Source organism: Thermobia domestica, chromosome 1, assembly GCF_964235325.1.
Source record: "Thermobia domestica chromosome 1, izTheDome1.hap1.1, whole genome shotgun sequence".
Taxonomy (NCBI): Eukaryota; Metazoa; Arthropoda; class Insecta; order Zygentoma; family Lepismatidae; genus Thermobia; species Thermobia domestica.
The window spans coordinates 99,499,975-99,513,972 of record NC_137454.1 but is presented as its reverse complement, the minus strand read 5'-3'; the positions used below and the strand labels follow the sequence as shown (position 1 = coordinate 99,513,972).

At 35.7% G+C, this 13,998-nt stretch overlaps 1 protein-coding gene across 1 annotated transcript in view; it reads left to right on the top strand.

Annotated features, from left to right (window-relative positions):
* Positions 1-13,998, top strand: part of LOC145687629 (annulin-like) — a 73,593-nt gene that overhangs the window by 22,400 nt on the left and 37,195 nt on the right. The window contains exons 5-6 of the mRNA XM_081761097.1: positions 5,262-5,482; positions 11,166-11,349. Of these exons, the coding sequence (XP_081617223.1) occupies positions 5,262-5,482; positions 11,166-11,349 (405 nt within the window). The remainder of the gene's footprint in view (positions 1-5,261; positions 5,483-11,165; positions 11,350-13,998) is intronic.

Here is a 13,998-nt window from a genome sequence, read left to right as displayed (position 1 = left end):
TTTTCGTATATGGGTGATGTATGCACCCAAAGCAAGAACACGTATTTTCTGTTTTCGTTTCTTCTTTCTTCCTGCTCCTTATCACCCTTTTCGCGCATTTCCGTAACACATTGTGACAATGTTGTACACGTGATTGGTCCATTTCCGGATGTTCTGCTTTCTTCCCATGGATGCGGTCTACCTCATTGAATAGCGTCGACTATGGGTAGTATTTCGCACATTTAAACTTTTCCGATATCTCCTCGTTCTCACTATATTCCACATAATCTCATTTTGACCACATATTTATGCCCCTATTTGACCCTTTTAATGAGTTTGTTGGCCGATATATATAAAAAAATACGTGTCGCTTCTTTTTCGATGTTCTTTATGTCTGTGCAATCTTATCACAATCGGTGTGTTACACCTGGGTACCCTGCCTTGTAAGTCGGGATTTTATCATGTTACATTTATTGACATGTATATCATAAGGGAAAAAGGGTTTTAAAACGTATGCCAAAGATGGAGTATCTCAAGAGCACATTATGTTAGAGAGTTGAAACTTTGTATATAAATATCTTATTTTAAAATACGTAAACGCATGCTTAATCATCATTTAAAAAATCACTCTTAATGTGAAAAATGGTCAACTTGCCAATATTTGTTTAATAAATAAAAGTAACATCGATATTGTCTGTCTAATCATAACACGAAAACGGGGCAACTGTTTAAAATAAACTTTTGGAGTTGTTTAGTACTACTTACTAGCAAATGGTTAGTTGGCGCCCGCTTGGAATTTGACCAAAGTTGAACATAATTTAGAGGCTAGTCAACTCAGCCCAAATATAACATTTTACGTGGAAGGGCACACGGGGGTAGAAGTAATTCGGGTTTGAAATTTAGCATTGGAAGTCAATGAGAAACAGAATTTGATGTGTGCAAAAAAAATCTACAAAATTTCGACACATGAATATTAGATTAACATATTAATCTACTTACCCAAGCCGCTCAGCTATTTATTAGAATTGTCTAAACTGCTCAGGCGTGGCGTAATTGTTGCGTACCGATTGAAGCTGCATCAAATTGTCTTTCGTATTGATTTTCAATGCTATACCCCCATAATTTCCCCCCGTGTGTACTTCCACCTGAAAGTTTGCGTTTAGGCATAGCTGCATATTCTCTAAACAGTGCCAAGTTTGCCAGAGGGCGCCAGCGGCCCATTTCTTAGTTATCTCGAGCCGACTTTTTACCATGTTCCTTTCCTTAAAATGCATATTCTAAGTGGGGAATGAAGGATTAAAAATGTATACCAAACAATAGAGCATCTCACGAACCCTTCAGCATAGGAAGATGAAATTTGGCATATAAACTTATTATTAAAAAATGTGTGACACATAATACACAGCTTTCGAAAATTCCACCTTTTTTAGAGAAAGGGAAAAATTGCTACAGTATCTTAATTTCCCATTTTGTAGTCATAAAATGACTAAAGCGAGAAAATGTTTTAACTGTTTAAAATGAATCTTAAACAAAACACTTGGATTGACTTACGCTTTTATAATTTCGATTTGATTGAAATGCGTATCCTACTGGAGGAAAGGTTAAAATATTTCACAAGTAATATTTTCAAAATTTGCTTTTTCCTTTTGAAAGAACGGGAATTTAAACTAGTTTGTGTCTGACTTTTAAAGTTTTAACCAGTCGATATTTTTCAAAGGAATTGATTATTCTATTTCATCATCTTTTTTGAATATATTGAAGGATATTTCGACCCCATATTGGGAACCTAAATGCATAATTTTTGGAAACTAAAAATCCGAAATTTAATTATGAGTCACGATGGTTCATTGAGAAATCATCTTTTATTTTCAGATTTATGATTGATTTATGTTTGGGTTTACGCGGAAAGTTTTTCATGCATGATTTTTAGATTAACTGCACCACTTCACAGATCACAAACATGTTATCTTCTCTCAATCTTATGAGATTTAAGACTGGTAGGTTGGTTAGTGGAGAGTTTTGCATCCCCTTCAGCACCAAAACTATATGACAGTTGAACCTACAGCTTAACGTGGGATCTCGAACCAAATGAATTTGATTTGATTTGATTTCAGTTTGGAGTCCCTTTCGCAGGAAGTCTACATGAGACGTGGACCTACACCTTAACATGGGATCGGAATCACATAAGCTCTCGCTGGGAATCAAACCCTGTTTCCAAATGAATATGAAGTTCCAAGATACATATTGTCTTTCCACTCTATAGCTACGCTAGATTATTGATTAAATTCTGATTAAAATTACTGGACAATTTTTTCCCCATGATACTGAAATTGGAATAGCGTCTCATCAATAGAATATAACATAATTTTTCTCTCCCCTACTCTTTATGGTTTCACACATGGACTCTTATTCCATTGGCATAATGTGGCCCAGAATTTCGTTTAAGGAAGTCAAGTATCTTCACTTTATAGGTAAAACAGAAATATGACATGCATTTAAAAAAAAAAAACGCTAGAGGTAATATTGTTTTGTTCTCTCGTTATATAGCGTTTAGTGATGACTCACTGAATAAGTCATTGAATCGATAGTCTCACACTTGAATAAATTCTACACTTGTCATTAATATATATATATATATATATATATATATATATATATATATATATATATATATATACTAGCAGCGTTCACCCCGCTTCGCTGCGGTCACCCCGGAACGCAATAAACTTTGTTACTTAGATAATTTTTACTTTTTCGCTTTCAAGTGATATGATAAAAACCATAGAAGATTGCAGTAAATGTTAACATTATATCGCCTGTCATTTATGTTAACCCGCCCCGCTTCGCTGCGGTCACCCCCGAACGCAATAAACTTTGTTACTTAGATAATTTTTACTTTTTCGCTTTCAAGTGATATGATAAAAACCATTATAACGCCTGTCATTTATGTTAACCCGCCGAGTGACACGGTCATGCGGGTTGCATATAAATACGTTTATTTTTATACCTATGATGAACTAACAAAGGATTTGTACGTAATGGACACCTGATTGGTCAATTATCTCAAGACACTGGTAATTGAAAATTAAAGTGATATGATAAAAACCATCTAGGGTCCAAATCCTAATAACCCCCCAAAAATAAAAGAAATCGGTTCAGCCGTATTAGCGTGATGAGCGGACAAAGGATTTGTACGTTCTCTTTTATATATATATATATATATATATATATATATATATATATATATATATATATATATATATATATATATATATATATATATATATATATATATATATTAATATGATTAAAATTAGGTTTGTATATATGAGTAGTAACTTGTTTCTTTACAAAAATAAAATTATTAGCACCGATAATAATGAAACATGATTCAGAAAATGAATCAACACGTAATATTACTAAAATTTTTAACACACGCCTTAATATTCTTCATTCATTCAGTGGAGTATTTTGTTCGTGGTTTAATTGATGTTAGCAAAAATGTCTAGAACTAGAGACTCTTTAAAGAGACCAGAATTTTAACACAAAAATTGGCCGCATATGAATCGGGGGGACCTGTCTAGCTCTGATTCCCATATTACATTGGGTGCTAGTAATGTTTTAAAGTTACGAAATACCCAAGTAACGCGCTGAAACTTCAAGCACTCAACAACACCTAAAAGTTTCAATTATGGTCTAAAACGACATGAAGTGAAACTTTTAATTTACCATGGTTATACTCTTTAAGCTAAAGGAGACGGATTATTAAAGAACGTAAGTGATTGTAAAATAAACTTTTGTTCTCTCCCGGGGAATTGAGCCCGAGACTGTGCACCAACCTCACACCCCTGGCTACTAGAATAACCGGGTACTACATGTCCTAAAAACCCTCAATACGTATTGGTACGAAAAGAGCTCTGTACATAGCAATTTTAATGAAAGAACGTGGAATTTGCTTTTTCCATTTATATTTTAAATAACACTTACAGGACACTTTGTTGGTTTTGCTTAGAAACGAGACCCCGTGTGCAAAGTGCCGCCAACTATCATCAATCCGCTGTGACCTTTTGGCGGATAGCCATCGAAGTGAAGGAAAATGACTGCCGGCATCGTTCCGCTTTCGGTTCCAAGCGGAAAGCCACTGAAGCGGAAGCGAAGTGGCTGCCGTTGTCGTAAAGTTAGATGGCAGTTGTCGTTCTTCCGCCAAGCGGTGTTATAGAGACTTTTCGGTGTTATAGAGACAATTGAATGAGTGTGAGAACTCGGTAACGTTCGCTGAGAACTGTTCTGTCATCTGTTTTTTTATATATATACTAGAATATAAGAACAACAGGTGGCAGGATTGTTACTTACGTAACTGTTGTCAGACAGTTCATAGGCTTACAAAACTATTTTCCCCAATTCGTGACCGGTTACAGGAAACATGTTACGTTATTCGTTACTTGGCAAAAATGTAAAATATACTGCGCAAAGATTTGCCCATTGCAAACAATAAAATCTAATTACAATTCTCACTGAAAATTACTAGTTACTTCTGAAGGTCATGTCTTTGGTGTTAAATTAACATACAACTAACACGCCAAAGTGGTAGTTATTTTGTGTTTTAACCATGTATTGGTATAGAACTTTAAGCGTATAAATACCAATGCAATGCATTGTTGGCAAAATTGAGAGTAGAGTATTAATTGCGGGATCGAAGAGCCTATGTGGCGGTTTAATGGCGGTACTGGTGGTTACGAAGAGGCCATGTGGCAGTTTAATTGCGGTACTGACAGTTACATAGAGACCACATGCCTGTTTAAGGGCAACACTAGCGGTTCAGACGAGGAGAAACGGCAGATGCCGGCTTATTAAAGCCATGGTGCTAAAATTGCGGCTATCGTGTACGGTAATTCTATTAAAAAAAAAAAAAAAAAAAAGAGAGAGAGAGAGAGAGTTATGAACCATAATTCTACCGTAATAGTAAGGAAGCAATAGCCGTTTGAGTGAAAGTCTATTGTTTACTTCAAAAAATGGAAATCCTAAAAGGGTTAACACAAAAGGAACTAATTACTGTTATATTTTTTGTAAGCATTATATGTATGTATGGAAACTGCTGGTGTTATATTACAATAATTTGGTTCTTAGTTTTTAAAAGGATTCCAATTTCTTAGCAAGAAATTCCTGTAATCACGTCTAACATGTAAATATCCCACTATGATTTGTAGAATTCTCTAATTTGCATATTGTCATAATGCTTCATACAAGCCACGTGTTTAATCCATATGTTTCTTTCATTTCAGAGGACCAAGTATTTATGGAGAGCGAAGAAGAGAGAGAGGAGTACGTAATGAATGATCATGGCATTCTATATATGGCATATAACACACCTCGTCCTTGGATTTTCGGCCAATTTGAGAGTGATATATTAGATTGTACTCTCTATGTGCTCTCTAACTGTGGTTATATCCATTTGACAAAAAGAAAAGACCCTGTGAAGACTGTTAGAGCATTGTCAGCTGCTGTAAGTTGAAGATTTCTACTATTAAACTTCAAAACAATGATATTGACTATCAAGTTTAGTATACTAGTTTATCCAACGTTGTTATGTATAGATAAGGTGATCGAGTGTAGGTAAGGTATAGATAAGGTGATCACGCATCGCATGCTTCTTAGAATTGAATCCTAAGCAAACGATGCTCTGACCTGTAGAGCAGTCCTCAGAATGAGGAATCTGGTCTATTGGATAGGGCTAGGCATGTTTGCTGTAGCAGTGGGCAAAGCAGAAAACCAGTGGAGTAAAAAAGTGTAAACGGTGAAAACAACGAAAAACCATTACTGTGTCTTTCACAAGAACACTCAGCGTGTGAATGACGATTTTTAAAACTAAATTACCCCAAATGGGTAGAGTAAAAAATTCAGAATCCCAGACTGCAAAAGCAGTCAGCTCCACGGATTTTGGGGGAGAGCAAGAAGTCGCTTATTTATGGACAGGTAATATAAGTCAGAGGATTTTACTGTACGCCAGGAGTCTAAATATAGCAGATAAGTTAGAAAATCTGAAGATAAAGATAGAACGACTGAAAGTAGATAATGGTTATCAGCTATTAACTTAGAAACGGCGAATGGAGTTGCTGAAATTGGATTTATAATGAATCAGAAGATTGGACGAAGAGTGAGAAGTAACAACATAGTAAATGACAGAATCATAGCAGTAAAATTAGTTTTCAAACCAAGGGATACAACTATCATCCAGGTAAACATGCACAATGATGAAGAAATAAAGCAAACTTATGAAGATATTGAAAACGTCAAGAAATATGTAAAAGGAGAGGAAAATCTTATTTTTGTAGAAGGTTTGAATGCGATCGTATGAGAAGGCGCAGAAGGGAGAACAATAAGAAAATAGGAACTAAGCATTTACAACACAAGAGGAGAAAACATTGAATTTTGCATTAGGAACAAACAATTGGTAATAAACATTTTACTCAAGAAACATAAGCACAGGGTTTGTGAGTGGAAAATTCCAGGATTTTATCAAGAATGCTAGATATTCATTAAAAAAAGACGTTCATAAACCAAAATAAGAACTGTAGAAGTGAAGCTTCGCGTTGAAGACAATAGAGATAATAACACAAGAACCAACGAAAGAAGAAATTAACCAGGATTTGCCGTTCATAAAATTAGCCTACTTACTACAGCAAAGGAATTATTAAGCCAAGAAGAGAAAATAGCAAGGAGAGAATGGATCAGCAAGGAAATGGTGGGATTAATGGATGAGAAGGGAATTCAACAAGTATCAACAAAACTATAAAATATCAACAACAATGAGGTTAAGAAGCACATAAAAGAATGAGAAATCAGATGACGTGACAACGTAGACTTGCCGAGGAGAAGTGGATAAAATAACAATGTGGAGGAATAGAAAATAATTTGAAAGTAGGAAGAATAGACGTGACTTATAGGAAGACTAAAAGAAACATCAAACCACAGAGATCAAAGACCAATGTACTAAAAATAAGGGAGGAAGACCCTTGACAGAAGCTAGAGATAAAGTGAAAACATGGAATGAATATTTAAAAAGGCTCATGCTGAAAGTCACAAGTAATTAGAGGAACAGAAAAACACTGAGGAAGGAGAAGAGGAGGGAAGAGAGCCTTCATACTTAAATCCGAGTAAGACTAAGCATTACATGTCCTAAAATATTCAAAAGCTTCAGGTGTGGATGAGATATCAGCAAAAATCATATAGTGTGCGGAATGTGAAATTCGAAACAGATTGTATAAGTGAATTAATAGCATTTATGAAGAAGGACAGGAGCGTTCAAACTACCGGAAGAGCAAATAAAATAGAAGATAGTGAACATCACAGGACAATAAGCTTGCTTACTCAGGTTTCAAATATCTTGACAAAAATAATCTATGGATAATTGGAATCCAAGATAGAAGAAATACTAGCAGATTGCCAGTTTGGTTTCAGAAAGAAAGCCGTCATGCAAAAAGCAATAACTGTACACTAAGAACAGGCACGTAGTCAGGATTTCGTACTAGGGGGGAGGGTCCGTGACGAAATACTGCTGTTATCACACCAGAGGCTCGATCATTCTAAACTATTTTACTGCAAACATATATTGGTTTGTTTAGCCAGGATTTCATAATGAGGGGAGACATGACATGAAATACTCTGGTTACACACCAGGGGCTCGATCAATTTAAAATATTTTACTGGTAACATACCCATATTAGTTTGTTAGGACAATAAAATGAGAATATGTTAGTAAGTATTTTAATAACGAACTATGAAGAATCTTGAGTAAAAGAATATAAACAATAGTACTGAAAAATATATAATCTTCCGAGTTTCTTAAGTTCTACCTAGAGTCTATCTGATCGAACTGGTTTATCGACCGTCATTTGCAGTCCATAGGATTAGCATGGAGGTAGAATGGAATTCGAAATACTCCGTTACAGTAATATCCATTTTCAACTTGACTTCCCCCCCCCCTCCCAGTTTTCTCCACACAGAGCTCCTTATAAGAAAAAGTAACCAAACGCTTGCTGTAGCTTTATATTTTTAACGCTGATTCTTCTTTTTGTTTCATCTTTCCTTAATTTTTTACATTGATGCCACATGCCAATTCGGCTGACGAGGACTATAACTAAATCCATGGCCTATGTAACCCGGAGGTTCAATGTCACGTTCGCAAAAGCTCTCCATTGACTTCTGTCCTTAGCGAACTCGATCCAGTTTCCACTTAATATTGTCCTTCCATCTGTGCCTAGGTCTTACTAATGGTCATTTTCCGATTGGATTTCCAGTTAAAATTTTGAAACCGTTCCTACCTTGTTCCATTACCACCTAGACTTGATTACCCTAAGAATGTTTGGTAAATGGTATAAATTATGCAGTTCCTCGTTATGAACTTTCCACCATTCCCCATTTCCGTTCCTCTTGGGTCCGAATATTTGTCTCAGGATTTTATTCTCAAATAATTTCAATTTGCGTTCTTTCCTCAGAGTAAGCGACCATGTTTCGCAACCATACAGAACAACATGCATGATTATTGTTTTATATATTTTAAGCTTCAAATTTCTCGACAGAATTCGCGACGACAAAAGATTTTAAACTGAATAATAATAACACGAATTTGCAGCTTGCAGTCGATACAGAGAACCCAGAAAAAACCCACTGAGAATGGCTAGCCTGAAAAGGCTCTTATATTTTTTTCAACCTAGTATTTCCACCAGATATCGAACCTTGAACCACTCGCACCAAAGATGAGAATGTTCGCAACTACGCTATACGGGGTCACTATATCTCATAATCCGTCCAATTATCCTATCTCTTCGTTTCGAAGTATTCTTCATTATACTACATTCTTCTTCTACGATTTCCAATATCCTTTTGTTTGATATCTTATCACCTCCTTTGGTGTACAACATCCTTCTATAATACCACACTTCGAAGGCTTTTATTGTTCGTTTTTACTTTTCTCCAAGTGTCCATGCCTCACATAAATGCAGCCATGCTCCATACATATATTTTCAAGACCCTTTTATTCAATTTTATATTGATGTTTTCAGTTATAAGCTTCTGTTTTTCTTCTTAATACCTACTTTACCTGAGCTATTCTTTATTTTACACCTTGTTTGTACTCACTACCTTTCGTTATTCTAATCCCTAAGTAACAGAATCCCTGTAACTCTACCACCATGTTATCGCCTATTTTGATTTTCATTTTACTTGTTGTTTCTTTTCTAATGCATTTCCTAACTTTGGTTTTCCGCTTGTTGATGAGAATGGTGAATTTGCTGCTTGTTGCATTCCATTTACACATAACTCTATTTTTTTCTTCTCATTGTCTGGTAACACCACAATATCGTCCGCAAATTTAAGCGTTGTGTATTTTCTGATCATGAACAGTTATTTCTACGCTTCCTTCATTGCTTCTTCAATGTAAAGATTAAACAATATTGGTTACCTCTTTCTGAACCACTCGCTCTTTTTCGATTTCGAATGTTGCCTTTTGTTTTTTATATGGATTATAGACTACTCTCCTTATGGTTTACTTCTAATTTCTCAGAAACTTGAACAATTTGTTCCTCTCTACATTATCAAATGTTTTTTTTTTTAAGTCCACCAAAAATACGCAAGTTGCTTTCCTCACTCAAATTATTTTTTCTATTAATGCTCTTAGTCAGGCAACTGAGAAACTTCGATGTACGGTGGTCCTCAGCTAGTCTCTTCGTCTTGACGTAGCAATTTTATTTTAATACCTTCCTTCAACTACAATCTCCTTCACTCTCTTCTCTTCTTTCCTTCCACCATACCCTCTAGCATGTCCTTCTCAGCCAATATCCCAACCAGTTCCTCTTCCTCCTCTTATCAATATCTAAAATTCTTCTTTTTTCTCCTATTGCTAATATTTCTAACATCTTCTCATTCGGACAGCTAATTCTCTCTTTTTTTTCTCCGTGCCCACGTTTCGAAAGTCTGCATTTTTTCCATCGCTTTTGCGTAATGTCCATGTTTCTGCCCCATAGAGTACATCTTGGAATCAGTGAAACAAAATCTCCAATATTTAATTGGAAGTTTGTTTAATGAAAGGATTAGCTAATCGTGGTTGAAAAGAAAAATCTGACGCCTTTAGAGTGTAAAAATAATTTTGCAGTTCATGGTATTTCAATAATATGTGCGTCTTGATTTTCTTTCATGCGTCTCAGGGGTTTGGGAACCAGTGGAGTGTTGGATCTGTTAAAAAAATATAAAAAGATTACAAAACGTTGTGATTTATCTTATAAGTAGTGAAGCTTGGGCACCTATTAAGACAATGAAAGTTATCACCTATGTTGTACACTATCATCAAACTTGCACGAAGGTAAACTACATTACATTTAGAAACATACATCGTATTTCCGCTATTATTAGAGCATTGTAGAATTTATTATCCCTTATATTCAGAGTAAAATTTACCTACGAAAATTATAAGATTTCTTAAAAGCAAAACTTGCAAGACTCTTGCAAGCAAGACCAAGACCAAGACCAAGACTAAAGGTTCCAGTGCAAGACCAAGACTGGATGTGCAAGAAAAAGACCAAGGCTCACCCCGGTCTTGGTCTTGGTCTTGTTCTTGCATTTGCTTATCACTAAAAATAATGTTCCATGGAAAATCTACTGTTACTGTATCACTCAGGTGGTTAGTTGGTTGAACTTGAATATGGGGGGAGGGGGGGCACGGTGGCTCAGTTGTCGAGCGCTTATCTCTGGTGCGTAGGGTTCCTGGTTCAATCAACGGCCAAGTAAGTTTGTGATGGACAACATCGCGTCCGAGGTTTCCTTTGGGTACTCCCGTTTCCTCCCACTTTCTCATTCCACCAATTCTTCCATTATATTCCTTTGCCTTGATCAGCATTTCCTTTAGCTAAAAGGGCATAATCGTGAGACGTTATAGTGAAAGAAAAATTGCCTCCTTTTCAACACCAAGGCTACATGAGACGTGGAACTACAATTTAAGGTGGAATTCGAACCATCGAATTTTTCAAGGCTTTCCTATCGGGAGTCGAACCCGGAACCAAAAGCACGCGCAGTAGCCACTAGGTGAACGGTCTATCATTCAAACTATGATCAAACTACCAATCAAACTATGTTAATAAGAAAAGAAATTGTTACTGATAAGAATCACAGTATTTCTCTTTTTTTCTTTTAAGCTAAACTATGATCGGTTCGCAAAATTCCATGGTGTTATGGAGGGTAATTGGGGAGATGATTTCAGCAGAGGAACCCATCCCAGTGACTGGAGTGGAAGCGTCGATATTCTACAGTCGTATTACGAGGAAAAGCATAGGGTGAAATATGCACAGTGCTGGGTATTTTCAGGTGTCTTTACTTCAGGTAAGTTGCTTTCGCCACATCCCATAGTTGAAAGCTGCCACAAAAATAATACTGTTCTGGTAAAGTCTATAAAAAAAATTGCCATTCTTATATTTCCAAACGATTTGAATGTACTACGATACGGAAATTTAAAGCGCTTTAGTCTATATTCACTGAGAGAGGCAAATATTAGCCTTCTTTGGTATCCTGTTGGCAATGAGCGTGTGCGCAATGGAGTTAATATACCGTATATACAGTTTAAGAGATTTAAGACGCTTGTAGTACTAGATATAGCCAACATTAATACAATGTTCTTACACTCCTAATTCTATGACACCGTATATGAAACCCATAACTCACTCAAAAAAAGTTCAGAGATAACAGTGGCGGATCTAGCCCAGGGCCGGGGGGGCCTAGGCCCCCCAGCTTTTTGAGTTACAAACATTATTTAAGCTATTATTTATATATTTTTGAAAGTTTATAATACACTCATGATATACCTATCGTAGTCTGGGTCTGGCTGTCTCCCTCCCCCCGTTATTGCCTTCTACATCCGCCACTGAGAGAAAATCAAATCTAAATTAAGTAGTGAATATATCTAGTACAACTTTGTTTATTGATGCCTTGAAAGGAAACTCTTCCATGCATGAAACCTACTCAAAACAATTTCACAGAAAATTAAGTATATATGAAATATTGAATATACCTTTTTATAACTGTGTTTATTGATACCATACATTGTCAGAGTTCCTCCGTGGCTAAGCGGTTAGCGTACGCGTTTTTGGCGTGGGAAACCCGGCGGGAGATCATGTGGTTCGGATTCAACGTTAATGTTCAGTAGGTCCCGTCTCATATAGTCTTGCTGCAGAAAGGGACGTTAAGCTCAAAAACAACTCACCTCAACTACAATACATTGTCAATAATAATAATAATAATAATAATAATAATAATAATAATAATAATAATAATAATAATAATAATAATAATAATAATAATAATAATAATAATAATATGTTCCGTGCATAAAATGCAGGACATCCTTAAACCCCTGAAAAAATGTTCATACGCTGTCTGGAGCCTATGCAGGGCCGGATTTCCCAATAGGCCCGGTAGGCCTGGGCCTATGGGCGCAAGCTCCCAGGGGGCGCACGGCCGAGAGAAAAAAATATCTAGAAATAAAAAAATAGCCATAACTTAACATATTTTTTGAATTGATTAAAAAAAATCAGGCTAATAAAGCATTCTGATTTTGAAGTTCATTGGAACAAATAATTGTTGGTAAAGTTCACCAATCTTTTGTTAATACATTAACGGTATTTTGTTAAGCCCAGAACCAAGTAAATTCCTCAAAAAAAACTTGCAATGATAAAATTGCATTGTGGAGTGGTGTTTAAGCAATTAATATATAGACCTGATATATATTTTTTTTTTAATAAAGGTTTTTAGAAAAGTAACTTTAACCAGACTAGGGGGCGGAAAAAATTATTGGGCCTATAGGCGCCAAAATGCTAAGTCCGGCTTTGAGCCTATGGTATCCTTCATACATTAAACATGTGATATAATATGTTAATGTTATCATTTTCAAAAAAAAAAAGAAAAAAGAAAAAAAGAAAAAAGAAAAAGAAAGAAAGAAACAAACACAGTAAGAAAAAAAGTTTCACAGAAGAAAAGTCACTAAGATATCTTATTCCGAAAGTGAGGTCACAATGGAAATGTCAGAGTCTACTATCTTCTGTTAAGTGGACTCCTGTTGCCTTACTACGAAGTTTGATGGGACTCTTTACAGTACTACGTAAATCAACATAAAAATTGCTGCACCCTTCTGGAATGAAAGAAGTTAGTTTTCGTAAATCAGCTAATTTCGTTGCTTGAATGAGCCTCCTTCCGTTATACACGCGGTGAAAAACGCACTATCTATGTTTAGTACTATAGGCAAGGGTAAAAGTGCAGGTGAATGCGGGCGGACACCGTCCCCTCATTCCCAATTATTTGGATCAAAAGATCAAATATATTTCAGGCAAAATTTTTCTTGTAGGCCTAATATCTCGAGAACTACATGAAGTGTAACCAAACCAAAGCAACAATTTACTCAGTATGATGTATTTATTAGGTAAAAAATATGAAAACTTGATTTAAGAACCGTTCAAAAATGTTGTGGCTCCTGATCCACAAAACTCAATATATTTCATAGGATCAAACATTTTCTTGTATGCCCAATATTTTGAGAACTACATATAGTGTAGCCAAACCAAAACTAACAATTTACTCAGTATGGTGTGCTTATTTCTTAAAAAAGTACGAAAGCAGGATTTAGGAGCCGTTCCAAACTTTTGTGGCCCCTGATCCAAAAACTAATTATTGGCCAAGATCGCAATCTTTTGATGCATTTTTTGGATCATTCCTAAAACTCTTGGCCAAGATCGCACTCTTTTGATCCATTCCTAAAATTATTGTTTCTGTACTCTACATATCAATATGAAGTCAACGAAAAAGGAGTGAATGCAACACAATCTCACTTTAATTGCACTAAAAGCTCTTAGTTTTAAAACTCATTATGTATTAATTCCAATAACGAAAGTAATTAAACACAGCAAAAAATCCTAGAAGATGCTGAGTTTTCTAGTATAGCAGCATCAAAAAAGGATTTCTAATTCTGACTTTGTTTAGTTA